General features: G+C 44.1%; 1 protein-coding gene across 4 annotated transcripts in view; it reads right to left on the bottom strand.

Moving 5' to 3' along the window:
* Positions 1 to 18,075, bottom strand: part of adarb1b (adenosine deaminase RNA specific B1b) — a 391,221-nt gene that overhangs the window by 44,403 nt on the left and 328,743 nt on the right. For all 4 annotated transcript variants that reach the window (XM_038787593.1, XM_038787596.1, XM_038787595.1 and 1 more), the window contains 3 exons: positions 16,778 to 16,946; positions 10,970 to 11,121; positions 5,485 to 5,653 (listed from right to left, as the gene is read on the bottom strand). In XM_038787593.1, the coding sequence (XP_038643521.1) occupies positions 5,485 to 5,653; positions 10,970 to 11,121; positions 16,778 to 16,946 (490 nt within the window). The remainder of the gene's footprint in view (positions 1 to 5,484; positions 5,654 to 10,969; positions 11,122 to 16,777; positions 16,947 to 18,075) is intronic.

Consider the following 18,075-nt stretch of genomic DNA (forward strand, 5'->3'; position numbering starts at 1 on the left):
GGCACGGTGTGGCCGTAGGATCGTGCCCTAAGTTACTGAATGGGAGACTAAGGTTTTCATTGATTGGAAAGCGGTGATTCAATGGCAATGCAAGAGGAAAGTGGACAAATTTTAGTCTTGTGATTGAATTTTAGTTCTTTAAAAGCTTTTACCTTCATCAGTCTTTTGTTTAATGCAGTGTTCGGAAAACTCATCTCTTCTGAAAATCTGCTTACTGTTTGAGTGGCATCGTTTTATTACCTATTAGAAATTGCCTGTTGTCCAAGGGGCTTAACAGCATTGTTGACATTTTGTGAAGTAGTTGGGAAATTTAGATTACCCAATTTTTTTTTTTCCCAATTAAGGGGCAATTTAGCGTGGCCAATTCACTTGTTCTGCACATCTTTCTGGGTTTTGGGGGTGGGACCCACGCAGACATGGTAAGAATGTGCAAACTCCACACGGACAGTGATCAAGGTAGTTGGGAAAATATTAAGAAATACATTGGGGTAAATTTTCCGGGTCTGCCTGCTGTGGGAATCATCGCAGATGGGACGGACAATTTGTTTTGTTGAAAATATTTTCATTCAAATTTTTGATATTTTAACATTTTAAACACACATGAAGACACCCCGCAGTAACTTCAACCAAATAACCCGCTCTGCTATCCCCCACCTGGTCCCCCTTAACAGCTGACGGTAACCAGCTCCTCAAAATGTAGTACAATAAACCCCATCTCTTGTGGAACGCCTCACTCGCTACCCTCAAAGCAAATTTCACCTTTTCCAGATACATAAATTCCATTAGATCCACCAACCACACTGAGACACAGGGTGGAGCAACTGACCTTCACCCCAACAGGAGTCGCGAGGTGACTGCAGCTGCAGCAAGTCCAACAGCCCAAATAAGGCCCCCAGGGGACTGGGCTCAAAATCCACGCGCATAGTGCTAAAGAAAGACCTCCAAAATATTTCCAAATTAGGACAGGGCCAGAACATATGTGTGTGATTGGCCAGGCCCCTCCCACACCCTCACAAGCATATTCCACGCCTTCAAACAACCGGCTCATCCTCGGCTTCGTGCTCTTTGTACTACCTTTAACTGTATCAACCCAGCATCACACAACAAGTTGAGGCATTCAACCTTCACAGCAAGTCACACCACAACCACTCCTCCAGTGCCATCCTCAGCTTCTTCTCCCACTTGGCCGTAACCCCCTCCAGAGACCACATATCCTCCTCCAAAATCCCCCCCCCCCCCCCACTCCAACAATGCTTTTGGCGTCGCGAGGGGTTGGCAGGGTGCCCGGAGATTTTCGGGAACATGGTTTTTTGAACATTTTCTGGCACTTTGAAAATACCCAGGAAAGTGTCACTTTGAGGTACGGTCCCGATTTCAAATCGAAGGCCTTCTCAATGAGCTCTCGGAAGTTCACAAGGGATTTTAACAACAATTTTGACGAACTTTTCGAACTCAGTTGCCGGCCTAAAGATTGGTCAGAGTCCGAGCCGGCAGTAACTCTGATACAATGTGTTTCGGTGGGCTCGGGAGAAACAAGTTTAAAACAGACAAGTGTTTTTTCTGTGGCCAGATAGAAACTTTAAAGATTTTATTGGCGAGAAAACAAGGAGGGTGGGACCACTAGAAAAGTCGGAAAAACCGTTTTGCAAAATCCTGAACCTGAACTAGCACTGCTGCCTTCCGGCGCCGAGGACCCGGGTTCGATCCTGGCCCGCCCCGGGTTACCCTTTGTGTGGAGTTTACACATTCTTCCCGTGTCACATGGGTCTCACCCCCACAGCACAAAGATGTGCAGGTTAGGCGGATTGGTCACACTAAATTGCTGCTTAATTGGAAAACAAAAATTTGAAAAACATATATTTTAAATCCAGGTTTAAAAGACAGACAGACTTTGTGGCTGCAGAAGGTGCAATTAAGATATCGTAAAAGTGAGTGCATCATTCTTTCAAGCCATGTATATGTTTACAAAGAGGCTGGCGGGGGGGGGGGGGAGGGAAACAAGGTGAGGTAGCAAAGCCCAGCAAGAAAAATCTGGAACAGCAGTGAAAAGAGGGAAAGGGAGGGGGAGGGGTCAAGGAGACAGGAGCTGGAGGGGGGGGGGGGGAGAAGTGATAGGGAGGATTTGAGGCTGAGCCAGCCAGGGGGATAGATAGAGTGGACGTTCAGAGACTATTTCCTCGGGTGGATGTAGCTGTTACAAGGGAGCATAACTGTAAGATTCAGGGTGGGAGATATAGGAGGGATGTCCGAGGTAGGTTCTTTACTCAGAGAGTGGTTACGGTGTGGAATGGACTGGGTGTGGAATGGACTGCCTGCTGTGATACTGGAGTCGGACACTTTAGGAACTTTCAAACGGTTATTGGATAGGCACATGGAGCACACCAGAATGACAGGGAGTGGGATAGCTTGATCCTGATTTCGGACAAAGCTCGGCACAACATCGAGGGCCGAAGGGCCTGTTCTGTGCTGTATTGTTCTATGGCAACAGACTGTAAATAGAGAAACTGAAGAAAGAACCTTTGTGACTGTACAATGAATGAAAACAAACAGCAATGTATATAATTTTGAAAATGCCAATAAAAAGATTTTTTAAAATGTTTACAAGAGGCCTAATGGGTTTTTGTTATGATTTCTGGAGAGTAGAAAATTAGAGGCGGGGGCGGGATTCTCTGTAGCCTGACGCCGTTATCGTAATCGGCGATCAGACGGAGATTCGACTCCGATGCCCAAATCGGGGCCGGTGGCAATTTGACACTGGTCAGCCATGCTCTGCCCCCTCGGAAATGGCATCATCGTGGCAAGCGCCATGGCATTGGTGCGTCATCGGCCGGCCCTCCCGCGATGCTTCGCCTCCGATGGGCCGAGTTCCCAATAGCACGGGACACGTGTTGTCTCAGCAGTCGGGAACCCAGCATGGCAGCTGCGGACTGTGTCCTGCGCTGCCACACTCGGCCGAGATCCGTACCACTGGCCATGGAGGGCTTCCACGAAGGTTGGTGGACTAGTGGAGCATGGCCAGGGATTGTGTTGTGGGGTCATGGATGGCCATAAGACCATAAGACATAGGGGCAGAATTAGGCCACTCTGCCCATCGAGTCTGTTCCACCATTCAATCATGGTTCATAATTTCTCATCTGCATTCTCCTGCCTTCTCCCCATAACCTCTGATCCCCTTATTAATCAAGAACCTATCTCTCTCTGTCTTAAGATACTCAGTGAATTGGCCTCCAGAGCCTTCTGCGGCAAAGAGTTCCACAGATTCACCACCCTCTGGCTGAAGAAATTCCTCCTCATCTCTGTTTTAAAGGATCGTCCCTTTCGTCTCAGATGGTGTCCTCTGGTTCTAGCTTTTCCTACAAGTGGAAACATCCTCTTCACGTCCACTCTATCCAGGCCTCGCAGTATCCTGTACTCCGAGTACAACCGTTCCTAATACGACAAGTTCTTCATTCCAGGGATCATTCTTGTGAACCTCCTCCGGACCCTTTCCAAGGCCAGCACATCCTTCCTTAGATATGGGCCCCAAAACTGCTCATAATACTCCAAATGGGGTCTGACCAGAGCCTTATACAGCCTCAGATGTACATCTCTGGTCTTGTATTCTAGCCCTCTTGGCATGAATGCTAATATTGCTTTTGCCTTCTTAACTGCCGACTGAACCTGCACATTAACCTTAAGAGAATCGTGAACAAGGTCATGTTGTATGGCGCGACCGCTGCAGGTCGTCAGCCGTGTGCATGTGCGGCCAGGGACCCGGTTATTCTCCTGTCGTTTTCAGCATGGGAGCCAGGACTTTCATGCAGCGCCTCTGCTAGCCCCTTACCGGTCCCGGAATCGGTGAGAGGTTTGTGCCGATTTTTTTCACGTAACCATCCCGATTCTCCTTTCCAGCTGGCACTAAGCTGCAGAAACGGAGAATCCAGCTCACTGTGTTTAAACTTAAGCAAATAGGTCATGGGATTTGAGTGGAATGGGGACAATGTAATTAGTGGGAGGAGCCAGGGTTGTAGCAGGCAGAGTTTAGTTTCGACTGTGAGCTGAACAGCAGCTTCTGCAGAAGGGTGTCAGAGATTCCGCAGTAATCTGAAAGGATCTCTCTATCTTCAAGCAGTCTCTCAAAAGATCTCTCTATCCAAAGATTGGCAAGTAATCCGGTGTTTCCCAACTCCATTAAAAGTGGTTTTTATTGTTGAGCATTGTTTAGCTGCTAATTATAAGCTATATTTCAGTTAAGGTAGTTTCAAAGTCTATTTTAATATACCATATCCCTATTTTTGTGCGGAATCACTTCTGGAGTGAAGTATTCCTTCCTCACAGTTTTATAAATTTTAAAAAAGTATTGGGTTCCTGTCCAGTATCTTACCAAATGCTGGGGGCCTGTCCAGGATTGTAATATAAACTGAAAACATACATTCAGCCATTTTTTGACAAATCATCCAGCGGGATCATAATCATAATTATTTGCTTCGCACAATTTAAATAAAAGTGATGGATGACTGATTGGCTTGAGAGAATTAATCAGTATGAAACCTTCCCTAGGGATTGTGGGCAGAGAATAGGCTGCATCATTAGTTTGGTGGTTACATAAAAGTTTCTCTATTAACTCCAAATTTACAAACAGTTGCTTGGTTGTATAGAACTTGAATATCACTGAAAAGAGACATGTTGTTTTGTAGCTTGTTGTCTTGCGTTCATTAAGTGTAAGAATGCCAAATCTCAAATCATTACAAGAATGGTGCACGAAAAAAGGATGCAAATTGGTTGGTAAGTTGATAAGCTCCTGGGTAATTCATACGCAGGGATCCTCTGCAAACGAAAGGAATATGTTCCAGCCTTGGTCTTTTTTTGAATTACTCGGGAACTTAGTTTTTTTTAAATTTAAACTACGCAATTCTTTTTTTCCGAATTAAGGGGCAATTTAGTGTGGCCAATCCACCTACCCTGCACATCTTTGGGTTGTGGGGGTGAGACCCTCACAGGGAGAACCTGGTCACCAGCGCAATGAGGCAGCAGTGCTAACCACTGCGCCACCATGCTGTCCCTCAGGAGCTTAGTTGCCAGTCACTTTCACACCGGCAACATATTAACCAAGTGGAGTCAACTTAACAACCAATCACCACAATTTTGTGCTTTAAATTGTCCTGATGAATGCAAGACGTGAAGCTTCGGCAAAATTAATCTCTTTTCATCTATAATTCACCATTTGTCCATTTAGAGTTTTACAATATTATTTCCAGAAAGTCCTCGAATCCTGCTGATGCTACTGATCAAAACATGCAAGTCTCAGAAATATCAAATTTTAAGGTAGTGGCAAACTCATTTGCTGCAGAATTAGAAGGGAAATTAGGAATAGCATTTGTTCAAGAAGCAATACTATCCCGAAGATCTAACCAAGGGATGTGTGACGCTATTACTAGGTCCAAACAGGAAAACATGTTCCGCTCTACAGCAGTGCAACAAACAAGTAAAACATGTATTACTGACCTTGCTATTTTATCACTACATGACATTGTGAGCAATCGTTCGCCTTGCAACACTCCATCCCACGTCTGAATAGTGTTGCTGGATCTAACTGGAATCGTCCCTTCGCCAGATTCAATTTTGGTCCTTAGCTGACCTCGTGCCTTCCGATTTGGGTGCTTGTCTCCCTGCTCTAAAATTTCAGAGAGAAAAAATAACTGGAACTGACTGCACAAAATATGTGTTAAAGTCATGTGAACTACTAGACCAAATGGGAGATGAATAAACATTTTTAAAAATCCACAATTACATGGAACAGTTTCAGTTGTATTAGTAAGGAATACAACGAATATACTTTTAATTTCACCTAAATAAAAATGCGAAAGCTCCTAAATATTTGTTTGATAGGAGTTATAGTAAGAGAGCGTAAGAAATACATCATACAGCCCCTCACACCTTGCGTATCAAAGCTGACCTTCGACATCAACTGCACTTTCCTGCCCTATTCTCATACTCAATTCCCCTCGAGTCCCCCAAATTACTGAGCTCAGTCTTGGATGTACTCAATGATCGAGCAGTCATAGCTTTCTAGGCAGAGAATTCCTCCGAGTGAAGACATTTCTCCTCATCTCAGTTCAAATTGGCTGACCCCTTATCCTGAGACTATGTCCACTTGTTCTAGACACTCTAGCTTCTATATGTTTTACAGAGATCATCTCTCATTCTTCTAAACTACTCAGAGCATAGGTCCATTCTACTTCTTATACAATAGTCCTCTTATCCCAAGATAAACCATAGAATGGCTTATAGCACAGGAGAGCATACAGCCTGTGGTATCCATGCAAACTCTGCAAGAGGAACTCAACAAGTTTCACTCACCTGCCTTTTGCCCTTAGCATACGAAATCTCCAATTTCAGCTAATTATCCAATTGACTTTTGAAAGCCATGAGGGAACCTACCCCTCACAGCCACCTCAGGCAATGTATTCCATACTCTAACCACTTGCTGTGTAAGAAAACCTTTCCTTGTGCCACCTTTTATATTTGTGCCATTTATGTTGAACGCTCTGATTCTCAACCCATCTGCACTTTCCCATCTACTCTGCCCACACCCCTTGTGGTATTGACCACCTCTATCTCCCCTCAACCATCTCTTCTCAGTTTCTCCAATTCATCCATGTAACTGAAGTCCTTCGTCCCTAGAGCCTTTCTCATAAATTTTTCCTGCACTCCCTATAAATCAATCTGGTGAGCTTTTGTTACACCCACTCTAAGGCAAATCTATCTGTCCTTTGGTATGGAGAGCAAAACTACCCCAAAGTCTAACGTAACCTTACACTTTAATTCCCTTGCAATATTGATATTTATTGTCACATGTACCGAAGTACAGTGAAAAGTATTTTTCTGTGGCCAAGGTAACGCACACAGTACATACATAGGAGACAAAAGAATAATCAACAGAGTACATTGACAAATGGTACATCAACAAATAGTAATTGGTTACAGTGCGGAACAAGGGCCAAACAAGCAATACATGAGCAAAAGCAGCACAGGGCGTCGTGAATAGTGTTCTTACAGGGAAAAGATCAGTCCGAGGAAGAGTCGTTGAGGAGTCTAGTAGCTGTGGGCAGAAGCTGTTCCGATGTCTGGATGTGCGGATCTTCAGACTTCTGTACCTTCTGCTCGATGGAAGGGTCTGGAAGAGGGCAAAGTCTGGGTGTGAGGGGTCTCTGACAATGCTGTCTGACTTCCAGAGTCAGCGGGAGTTGTAGAGAGAATCAATGTGAGGGTGGCAAGCTTGTGTGTTGTGTTGGGCTGAGTTCACCATACTCTGCAGTTTCTGGCGATCTTGGGCCAAGCAGTTGCCATACCAGGCTGTGATGCAGCCTGATAGGATGCTCTCTGTGGCGCGTCTGTAGTGAGAGTCGATGCAGACATGCCGAATTTCTTAGCTTCCGTAGGAATAAAGAAGTTGTTGGGCTTATAAAGGCAAATATATAATTTATTCTACATATTGCTCATAGTACCTGCATGTTAACTTTGTGATTGCATACAAGAACACCCAAATCCTTCAGAATATAAACATTTACTAGTCCCTCACCTTTTAGAAAAATATTCTGCTTTTCCATTCTTCCTAACAAAGTGGATAATTTTACATGTCCCCACATTAAACTCTGTCAGCTTCTTGCCCGATCAGTGAATGGTCGACATTGACTTGCAGCCTCTTTGCAGTTTTCTCAGTTTACTTTCCCTACCTAGCTTTGCATAGCCAGCAAACATAGACACATTAAACTTGGGCCCCTCATCTAAGCCACTGGTATAGATGATAAATAACTGAGAGTGTGGTACTAATTACACTGTGCCATCTAAATAATAACCCAATTTTTCCTATTCCCTGTTTTCTGTTCTTTAACCAATCCTCATTCCATGGAACTATATTAGCCTCGAGCTTCTGTGCAGTGGCAATCACCATTGGAATGTCACTTCTCTCTTTTTTACTTGTACCGGAATGGAGTTACATCTGGACTTTCGAACCAGGCCTGGTGAGAAATGTACAGCACAGCAGCTCTGGAGTCCATTCTGTTCAGAACAGCAGTGTCCGAGCAAGTGAAGCCTCGTTAGTAGCTGTCATAAAGCGGGCAAGTTTAAAGGTCCTAGATTCTTTGACAGGAGAGAAAGTTGTTGTGTCAGATAAGTGGGTAGGATGGATTGGGGTGGCTTGGGCCGGGAGGTTAGTTGGGATGGTAACATGAGGGGGAGGGGTTAGGTATTAGTTGGAGCATAGTAGGGAGTGGGACAGTGGGTCCGGTGGTCAGGCGTTGGCGTGGGTGGCCAGAGAGTCAGTATCAGTTATTTCGGAGTTGAAATGGTGTTAATCATTGAAACATTTCACGGGTAATTATTCTGCTGAGAGAGTTGGAACAATTTGAAGTGTCCAATTTAAATCGATGTTTTGGATGGTTCCCGGGGCAGGGTAATTGCTATTGGAAATTTAAACTTCCCAGGCAATTCCCATGCAGTCCCTTGCCAGGACCTCCGGTGGGTCCCCTTGCGCATATTCTCGGGTACCTCCGGGGTCTGACTCCCAAAGAAAGGAGGTTTTGTGTCATTATCCCCGACTGGAATCATAATCTTGTATAAAAATGCCTTGTGTGTGTTGGCGGCACAGTGGCTAGCATTGCTGCCTCACTGAGCCGAGGACCCGGGTTTGATCCCACCCCGGGTCGTTGTCCGTGTGGAGTTTTCACATTCTCCCCGTGTCTGCGTGGGTCTCACCCCAACACAAAAGATGTTCCTGGTAGGTGGATTGGCCACGCTAAATTGCCCCTTAATTGGAAAAGAATTGGGTACTCTAAATTTTATTTTTTTACATGCCTTGTGTGGTACTATATCAACTGACTTCTGAAAACGTGAAAATACTAAATTAACTGGTTCTCCCTTATTGACCCTGCTAATTATACCCTCAAAAAACTTTAAGGAATTTTTCAAACACAATTTCCTTTTCATAAAACTGTGTTGCCGCTTTCTTTTTTTAATTTTTTACCAATTAAGGGCAATTTAGTGTGGCAAATCCATCTACCCTGCACATCTTTGGGTTGTGGGGGTGAGACCCAACGCAGACACGGGGAGAATGTGCAAACTCCACACGGACAGTGACCCGGGGCCGGGATCAAACCAGGGTCCTTGGCGCCATGAGGCACAAGTGCGAACCACTGCTTTTAGATCTAACCCTTTTCTGATGTTTTTAAACCTTGCAACTACAATCGTCAAATACTCCGAGTCGACCAGCCCGCCAGCAATATTTATCTCGAGCAAAAAAATCAATCCGGAAGTACACCTGGTGCACATGGGAGGATGAAAACTTCTTCGCCCTTGGCCTCCCAAACCTCCACGGGTCCACCCTCTCTTGTCGATCAGCCATACCCCTTTTTGCACCAGCCCCCAGCTCGCATCACGAGACCCTCCATTGTCCACCCTCACTCCCATTAACTAGCCCGCCCAGCTAGCATGGTGGCCCCCGCCCAAGGCATCCAACCATCCTTCCTCCCCCAATCCACCGGAATATACACCTCTGAAGAGTAACAAAAGATGTACCCAATTATTTTTTTCCAATTAAGGGCCAATTTAGCGTGGTCAATCCACCTAACCAGCACATCTTTGGGTTGTGGGGGTGAAATCCACGCAGACACGGAAAGAAATTGCAAACTGCACACAGACAGTGACCCAGGGCCGGGATTTGAATCTGGGTCCTCAGCGTCGTAGTTCCAGTGTTAAGCACTGCGCCACCGTGTTGCCCTGGTACTCCAAATTTAAAAAAAGTTTCAAAAACCCATTCTGACACTTGCTTCTCAAGATCAGGTCAGTGGTTGGTCCTCGTTCTCCTGCTCTCTTTGGTCTTGGACATCTTCGTCGGGGCTGATTCTTCCAATCTCGCAGCAGACTTTCACCAACACCAAATTCTCTTGCTACAGCAGTTACTTGACGAGTTGGCAAATGTTACGGCTTTTAGCTTCAGCCTCATTTTGCCGGAAGATCCACATCGGTTAGTCATTCACCATGCCATTTGTGGTTTGCTCTGTGTGGGCATGTCTTAAACTTATATGCACCTTCACAATTTGGGCTGTACCATATGCTCAATTCCATACATCAATTTACAGGATCATATAAAGGATCCAATTCTGGAGTGAAAATTTGAGCCAGACTAGTAATGTAAGTGTAGCATTTTGCAGGGGAAAAGGGGATTGGTTGACTTATACATCGAGCATATACAAAAACATGATTTTTGGCACGGGAAAATATGTTCTATATGCCAGGTGGAATGATTCGCCACAGTCTCTGGCAATACTATTCATTTAGAATTTGCATCCTCCCGAAAAGTTACTACGTGACAGCTTGCAACTTAAACCATTTTCCTCTCAGGCATTGAGGTTTATATGAACTTAACTCATTAACTTGTCTTTTGCCAGCTTCAAATTGGTTAGATTCTGAAATTCCTCCCAAATAATCTCACATTCTATCCAAATGCCCAGAGACTTTAATTCTATACAGGGTGATATACTACACAAGCCATAAAACTGGGCATAAAGTCTATTCAGCCATTTATATGACCATGATTTTCCTGATTTTATAAATTATTAATGATTCAGTTTTGAGTGTTATAGTGGAAGCTAGGATTTAAAAAAAATTGTTTTCACTGGTTCTCTTATAAAGAGGCCTGAAATCCCAATTTCCTCAAACCAGTGATTTCCAGGTCAGAACTTTTTCTTTCCCAAATACTGCCTGGTCTGCTGATTATTTCCAATACTTCCTGTTCATGTTTCTCATAGCAGACCCCCTTCCCACGAGTCTTGGAAGTGAAAAGGTCACTGACTGTAAAACCCAGTGAATTGAGTAAGTAGTGAGGGCTAAAATAAATCCTCAATTCCATGTGGCAGCAAGAGGCTATTGCTGTGTGAGACATTTTCCTCCTGTAATATTTCTGTTAGAGCAACTAGCAACAAATCCTTACCCTCTACTGCTGCTTCGTGTGGTGAGAAGATGCGGGCATCTCCACATGGTGATGTACTGATGTAAATGTGAAACTGCACATTCTCCTTAAGCTTGTAGCCTCCTCCTTCACACTTAACAAAAATGGACTTGTGGTGATCTTCTGTCTTGTTACTTCAGAAATAAGAGAACAAAATATTATTTTTACAACGCCTAAATCCAGTCTGTACTTGAGTATTGCAAGTACAAGTTTGTTTAATTTTATTGAGAAAATCCATAAAAAGTGTACTTTTAAAAAATATCACCATGTCCAAACAAAACACTCCCACTGACCTGGTCAGTGTGAGTTTTTTTCCCCCCAATTAAGAGGCAATTTAGCGTGGCCAATCCATTTACCCTGCACATCTTTGGGGGAGAATGTGCAAACTCCACATGGACAGTGACCAGGGGCCGGGATCAAACCTGGGTCCTCGGCGCCATGAGGCAACAGTGCTAACCACTGCGCCATCATGTGACTTTGCAAGTTGATGACAAAGTAAACAGGAAGTGAACAGATTCTGCTCAGGCACAAGATATTCATAGATGTAATTATTTTATTCGTCTTGATAGATGTATATCAAGGAACCAAGAATTCTCGGAGTTACTTCAACAAACATAATGCTTTTCAAATAATATCACAAACACATATTTCGAGAACACCTAGAAGATTTGGAGAAAGAAGGATCGCCACATTGCCAAACAGCATTACAAAAGACTGATAGAATTGTTGGATAAATTATAAACTTCATTATCCCGAAAGAAAAAAAGTCTTTATTATGATCTTTAAGGACCCATGAAGAAACAACAGATAATGGTCCTGCATAGGCCTGAAATAATTGTAAATGCTATGAACAGCAAGTGGAAGCCATTGTCAGCTTGGTTAACAATATTAATTATTTCTTGACTTCTGTGAACTTGATATCTTGGTGCATCTTGCTTCATAACTAAGAATCTCCATTATATTTTCGCAGCTGCATATAGTAATGCAAGTCCCAGTCAGGAAGGAGATAATTGGGTAATTCCCCTGTTAAGCACACCTGGAGGCTGGACTGCTGTAACTAACAAGGACTGATGTTACACATATAATTTGTGTCATGTAACTATCCTCTATTTACTGTAATTTGCTGGGAAAATAAATCTGCGTTTATCAGTTTCGGTCATGAATTTTGCAAATTAAAACCACAGTTTTGTCCTGGTTTACACAGTGGTGTCAATATTCACTCGTACTTGTCTAGCCAGGGTGGAAAGTTGGGTCGAAGGAACCGAGGTTGGGGGGAGGAGTTTTACAAGAGGAAGTGGAGGGGAGGAGTTGGGTGGAGGGGAGGAGTTAGGTGGAGGGGAGGAGTTGGGAGGGGAGGAGTTAGGTGGAGGGGAGGAGTTGGGAGGGGAGGAAGCTTTACAACTCTTGGGTGTCATTTACAGTACTCTTTCGGAGGCTGGATGGCATTGAGTGTCGGGGGGGGGGGGGGGGGGGGACAGGACTCTATAGGTTAATGGTGACCATAGGCGATTCCGGACTCCTTTTTCTTTTTCTCCTATTTTCTTTTCCACCGTGGGAGGGTTTGTTTTATTTGATGCATTTATTGACAGGTGGGCCGATGGTTGGGGTGGTGGGAGGATGGGATTATTGTTGATGTTAAGGGTATTGACTTTGTATTTGTTACCGTTTACTGCTTGTTGGGGGGATGTAAATTTTGAAGGAAAATGTGAAAATGGAAAATAAAAATATAAAAAAAAATATTCACCCGTTTTTTTTGTTGGGAACTTTACAACTTGCTCCTTTTTATCTAGTGCACTCATCTACGGTGAAAGCATTTCCTGGAGTAACACACAAAAGTTGTCTGCAGCTACTAGAATCATAGAATTTACAGTGCAGAAGGAGGCCATTCAGCCGATCGAGTCTGCACCAGCCCATGGTAAGAGCACTAAGAGGCAATTTAGCATGGCCAATACAACTAGCCTGCACATCTTTGGACTGTGAGAGGAAACCAGAGCACCCAGAGGAAACCCATGCAGACATGGGGAGAAAGTGCAAACTCCACACAGTCACCCGAGGCCAGAATTGAACCCGGGACCCTGGAGCTGTGAGGCAGCAATGCTAACCACTTTGCTACCGTACCGCCAAGTAAATAACTACTTCTCATTGTTGATTACTTGCAGGCCATCTCTCGTCTAGACGAGGTAATTTTTTTTCTTCTTTTAAATTTAGAGAACCCGATTATTTTTTTTCCAATTAGGGGGCACTTTAGCATGGCCAATTCACCTACCCTGTACATCTTTAGGTTGTGGGGGTGAAACCCACGCAGACAGGGAGAGAATGTGCTAACTCTAGACGGACAGTGACCCAGGCCCAGGATTGAACCCGGGTCCTCAGTGCCGTAGGCAGCAGTGCTAACCAATGTGCCACCGTGCCGCCCCCCCCAGACAGGTAATTTGATTAATAAAGCAGGTGAACACATTGTTCAGGTCGAAACGAGTCTTATTGTCCAAGAAATGTACAGGTTAAGTCCATCTCTAGGCAATTAAATTATTAACACTAATTCACTGGGCTGACAACTTGCAAATCTGTAGCATCTGCAATGTTTTTGTGCCTCTGTAGGTACATTAACTGTGATGTCTCTACAAGTATCTTGTTCATTAGGCCTGTAAATTTGGCTTTTCCCTCAACTGAATGAATTGCCTACGTCAGGTATCTGACAGACCCATTTTTTGACTTGATTGACAGGTCTTTCATTGTAGTTATGTATTTCACAGTGGGGTAGCTTTGGTTAATTGAGAGAGGTGTCAGCCTCATCTTATTTTGTCCCAGTATGGATTACTGGGTTAGTAAACCATATTAGCCAAGCTGGTTCTGCAAATTTGTCAGTCTAACTTCTTGCTATGCAGGCCGCAGAGCAGACTGAGGACTCTTTTCTTTATTGTGGGTGGCGGGGTGGCGCAGTGGTTAGCACTGCTGCCTCACGGCGCTGAGGATCCAGGTTTGATCCCGGCCCCAAGTCACTATCCATGTGGAGTTTGCACATTTTCCCCGTGTTTGCGTGGGTCTCGCCCCCAGAATCCAAAGATGTGCAAGGTAGGTGGATTGGCCACGCTAAATTACACCTTAATTGGAAAAAAAGAACTGAGTACTCTAAATGTATAAAAAAAATATTTTCTTCATCTATGTAGAGCGTACAAGTCTACAACTTTAGCTTTGAACCAGTTTTAAGTTATGGTGATAAATTTTCTACGCGTATTCACTCGTATTCTTTGAAAAACAAAGAATTCTCCAATTATTCTGGCCAATATTCTCCTCAAATGCCACAATATACAAAAGTAGTTGTTTTGCTTTTTCACCAGATAACTTTGCCTTTAACCTGTTGCACTTCCTGAAAACAAAAAGGTGTGGCAATGGGTACCTGGTGTTATATTCTGCCCCACCTCCTCCACCCCCTTTCCAACTATATAATTCTTTACATTTCTACTTCTGCTCTGTGGAAGGGTTATTTAGAACCAAAATGTTAACTCTTGTTTCCTCTCTCCGTAGATGCTGCCGGACCTGCTGAGTTTATCAAACATTTTCTGGTTTATTTCAGATTTCCAGCATCTCCAGTATTTTAATTTTATTTTGTAAAAAACTTTGGTCACTTATTTAATTTACTGCCATTGGATCTCAGATGCAAAATGACCCATCTAACAGTGGTTATAATTTTTAAAAAAACCACTGGATCCAAAGTGCTTTCATAGAATCCCTACAGTGCAGAAGGAGGCTATTCGGCCCATCGAGTCTGCACCAACCCTCTGAAAGAGTAATCCACCCTATCCTAATAACTACTTAACCTAACCTACACATCTCTGGGCACTAAGGGAAAATTTAGCATGGCCAATCCACCTAACCTGCACATCTTTGGACTGTGGGAGGAAACCGGAGCACCCGAAAGAAACCCACGCAGACATGGGGAGAACATGCAAACTCTGCACAGACAGTGACCCAAGGCTGGAATTGAACCGGAGTCCCTGGCACTGTGAGGCTAAGCACTGTGCCACCCCTGACTTTGGGACATCCTGAGAATATACTCCTTTTTGCCCCCCACACTACCTATTACAGCAATATGCATTTATGTGACAGCTTTAATGTAAAATAAACCCAAAATGCTTCACAGGGGCATTTGTAAATTAATGGAAAATGGACGTTGAGCCGAAAAATATACTTAGAGCAGGTAACAGAAAACTTAGCCAGAGGTGGGATTTAAGGAGGGTATGATGGAAGGAAATAAAGTTAAGAGGGAAAGACAGTTGGGGAAGAAATTCCAGGGTTTGGGTTGCATCCACCAGAGGTCAACCAGAGAAAACGAGTTTGTGGAGATTGTAGTGTAGGAGAAAGCTACAAAGACAAGGAGGACATGAAGGGTTTTAAACATGAAGATGTAAGAATTTTCAATTTAAAGCTCCGGAAGTGGAAGCTAATACAATGTGCAACGAGACCTGCGTGTCCTCGTACACCAGTCACTGAAGGTAAGCATGGAGGTATGGCAGGTGGTAAAGAAGGCAAATGGTATGTTGGCCTTCATAGTGAGAGCATTCAAATACAGGAATAGGGTTGTCTTGCTGCAATTATACAGGCTTTGGTGAGGCCACATCTGGAATATTGTGTGCAGTTTTGGCCTCCTTATCTGAGGAAGGAAGTTCTTGCTCTAGAGGGAGTGCAGCAAAGATTTACCAGGCTGATTCTTGGGGTGGCAGGACTAATGCATGAGGAGAGATTGAATTGATTAGGATTGTATTCGCTGGAGTTCAGAAGAATGAAATGAAATGAAAATCGCTTATTGTCACAAGTAGGCTTCAAATGAAGTTACTGTGAAAAGCCCCTAGTCGCCACATTCTGGTGCCTGTTCGGGGAGGCTGGTACGGGAATTGAACCGTGCTGCTGGCTTGCCTTGGTCTGCTTTCAAAACCAGCGATTTAGCCCTGTATTAAACCAGCCCCGGAGGGAAGATCTCTTAGAAATCTGTAAAATTCTAACAGGACTAGACAGGATAGATGGAGGAAGGATGTTCCTGACGGTAGGTGTGTCCAGAACCATGAGTCACAGTCTGAGGAATATGGGGCAGACTATTTAGGGAAGAGATTAGGATAAATGTCTTGTGGTTGGCCTGTGGAATTCATTACCAGAGGAAGTTGTTGAGGGCAAAAGATTGCCTGTTTTCAAGAAGCAATTTGATGTAGCACTTAGGATGAAGGCGATCAAAGGATATGGGGGTGAGGGGGGGTGGCAGCGGAACTAGGCTATTGAGTTAGATGATTAGCCATGATCATAATGAATGGCCCATCAGGCTTGAAGGGCCGAATGGCCTCGTCCTGCTCCTATTTTCCATGTTTCTATGTGAGTGAAAACCGCTAATGGGCGAGTGAGGCATGATTTAAGATATGTGCAACATTTTGGCACCTCTAGACTCGTCTGTTCTAACACACTGCTGGCAGATCTTCTACGTTCTACCCTTTGTAATCCTGAGATTGTCTAAAACTCTGCTGGCTCAGGGCCAGGATGTGAAGGAGGCATCTTATTGGGTAAGAAAAAAAGGGGGATGGAGCAGAGGTAGCAGAATAGACAAGCTCCCTTTTCAGAGATAAGCATGGAGCAGGTGGGGAGTGGGGCTTAAGACAGTTGGTAATGGAGAATATAAATAATCCATCAACAGGATAGTAGCGGACTGACCTCAGGAACCACAATACCAGATGAAAACCATTTCAGAAGGCTATAATACCAGTGTCATAAATTTTGGAACAACAGCAATTCTTGAATTCTACCCACCTTAAATGGTACTCCATTTGAGAATAGAGAAACCGGATGAGGGATCTGCGTGCAACAATTTCAGCATGACAATCATTCAGAGCCAAGCCTCGGTCACTCATATACTCCCCATTGATGCACTTAGTTCCTGTGGCGACACATATAACCTGGGCATCTTTGACATCAGATCCTGGTTTCAGAAATGGTGTGGGGAGCGAGAGAAAGAGGAAAAATGAGAAACAGAAAGCCAGTATAGTACATCATTGGGATCAAACACAGTTGCAGCACAGAAGACCAGTCGGTTCATTGTGTCTTTGCTGGCTCTTTGCTAGAACAACACAAAATGAATCACACTGCCTTTATTCGGCTTTGCCTACTTCAAACATTTGTCGAATTGTCCCTTAAAAGATCCCTCTTTTCTGAAGCATTAGATGCACCAACACTACATAAACAAATTCTTGCTGATTTCTCCTATTTTAATTGACAAACTCAAACGGATAAACTCCCATCACTGACTCCCAAACCGGAGAAAAGAGTCCTCATCACATCTTCAAAACGTTCTTAATTGTCAAACACTTGAGTACTGATCACCGCCAACCCTTCTACAATCTTGGCAATAACGTTAATTGACCCTTGGTTTCCTGTTCATTAAGCAGCTTTCGCTCCATGCTGCTACATGTCCTGTTCTACCTTAAGACTGAGATACCTCATTGAAAACCTTCCGAAAAATCCATATACATTATATCAACTGTGCTCCCTTCATTCATAGAACATAGAACAGTACAGCACAGAACAGGCCCTTCGGCCCTCAATGTTGTGCCGAGCCATGATCACCCCACTCAACCCACGTATCCACCCTATACCCGTAACCCAACAACCCCCCCCTTAACCTTACTTTTATTAGGACACTACGGGCAATTTAGCATGGCCAATCCACCTAACCCGCACATCTTTGGACTGTGGGAGGAAACCGGAGCACCCGGAGGAAACCCACGCACACAGGGGGAGGACGTGCAGACTCCACACAGACAGTGACCCAGCCGGGAATCGAACCTGGGACCCTGGAGCTGTGAAGCATTTATGCTAACCACCATGCTACCCTGCTGCCCCAGGGCCTTCATGCCTCCAAATTGAATCCACTAGATTTAACAAATCTAGCTTACTTGAAACAAATGTGTGCTTGCTACCGTCGATTAAGCCACACATTTCTAAAACCTAACTGATTTTATCACAATTAATCAACAACTGATGTTGGACCACATTCCTTTCTTGAACAGGTGTTATGTTGAATATTCAAAAACTGTGATTAGAGCTTGTGC

The sequence above is a fragment of the Scyliorhinus canicula genome, chromosome 2, assembly GCF_902713615.1.
Source record: "Scyliorhinus canicula chromosome 2, sScyCan1.1, whole genome shotgun sequence".
In the NCBI taxonomy this organism is placed as follows: Eukaryota; Metazoa; Chordata; class Chondrichthyes; order Carcharhiniformes; family Scyliorhinidae; genus Scyliorhinus; species Scyliorhinus canicula.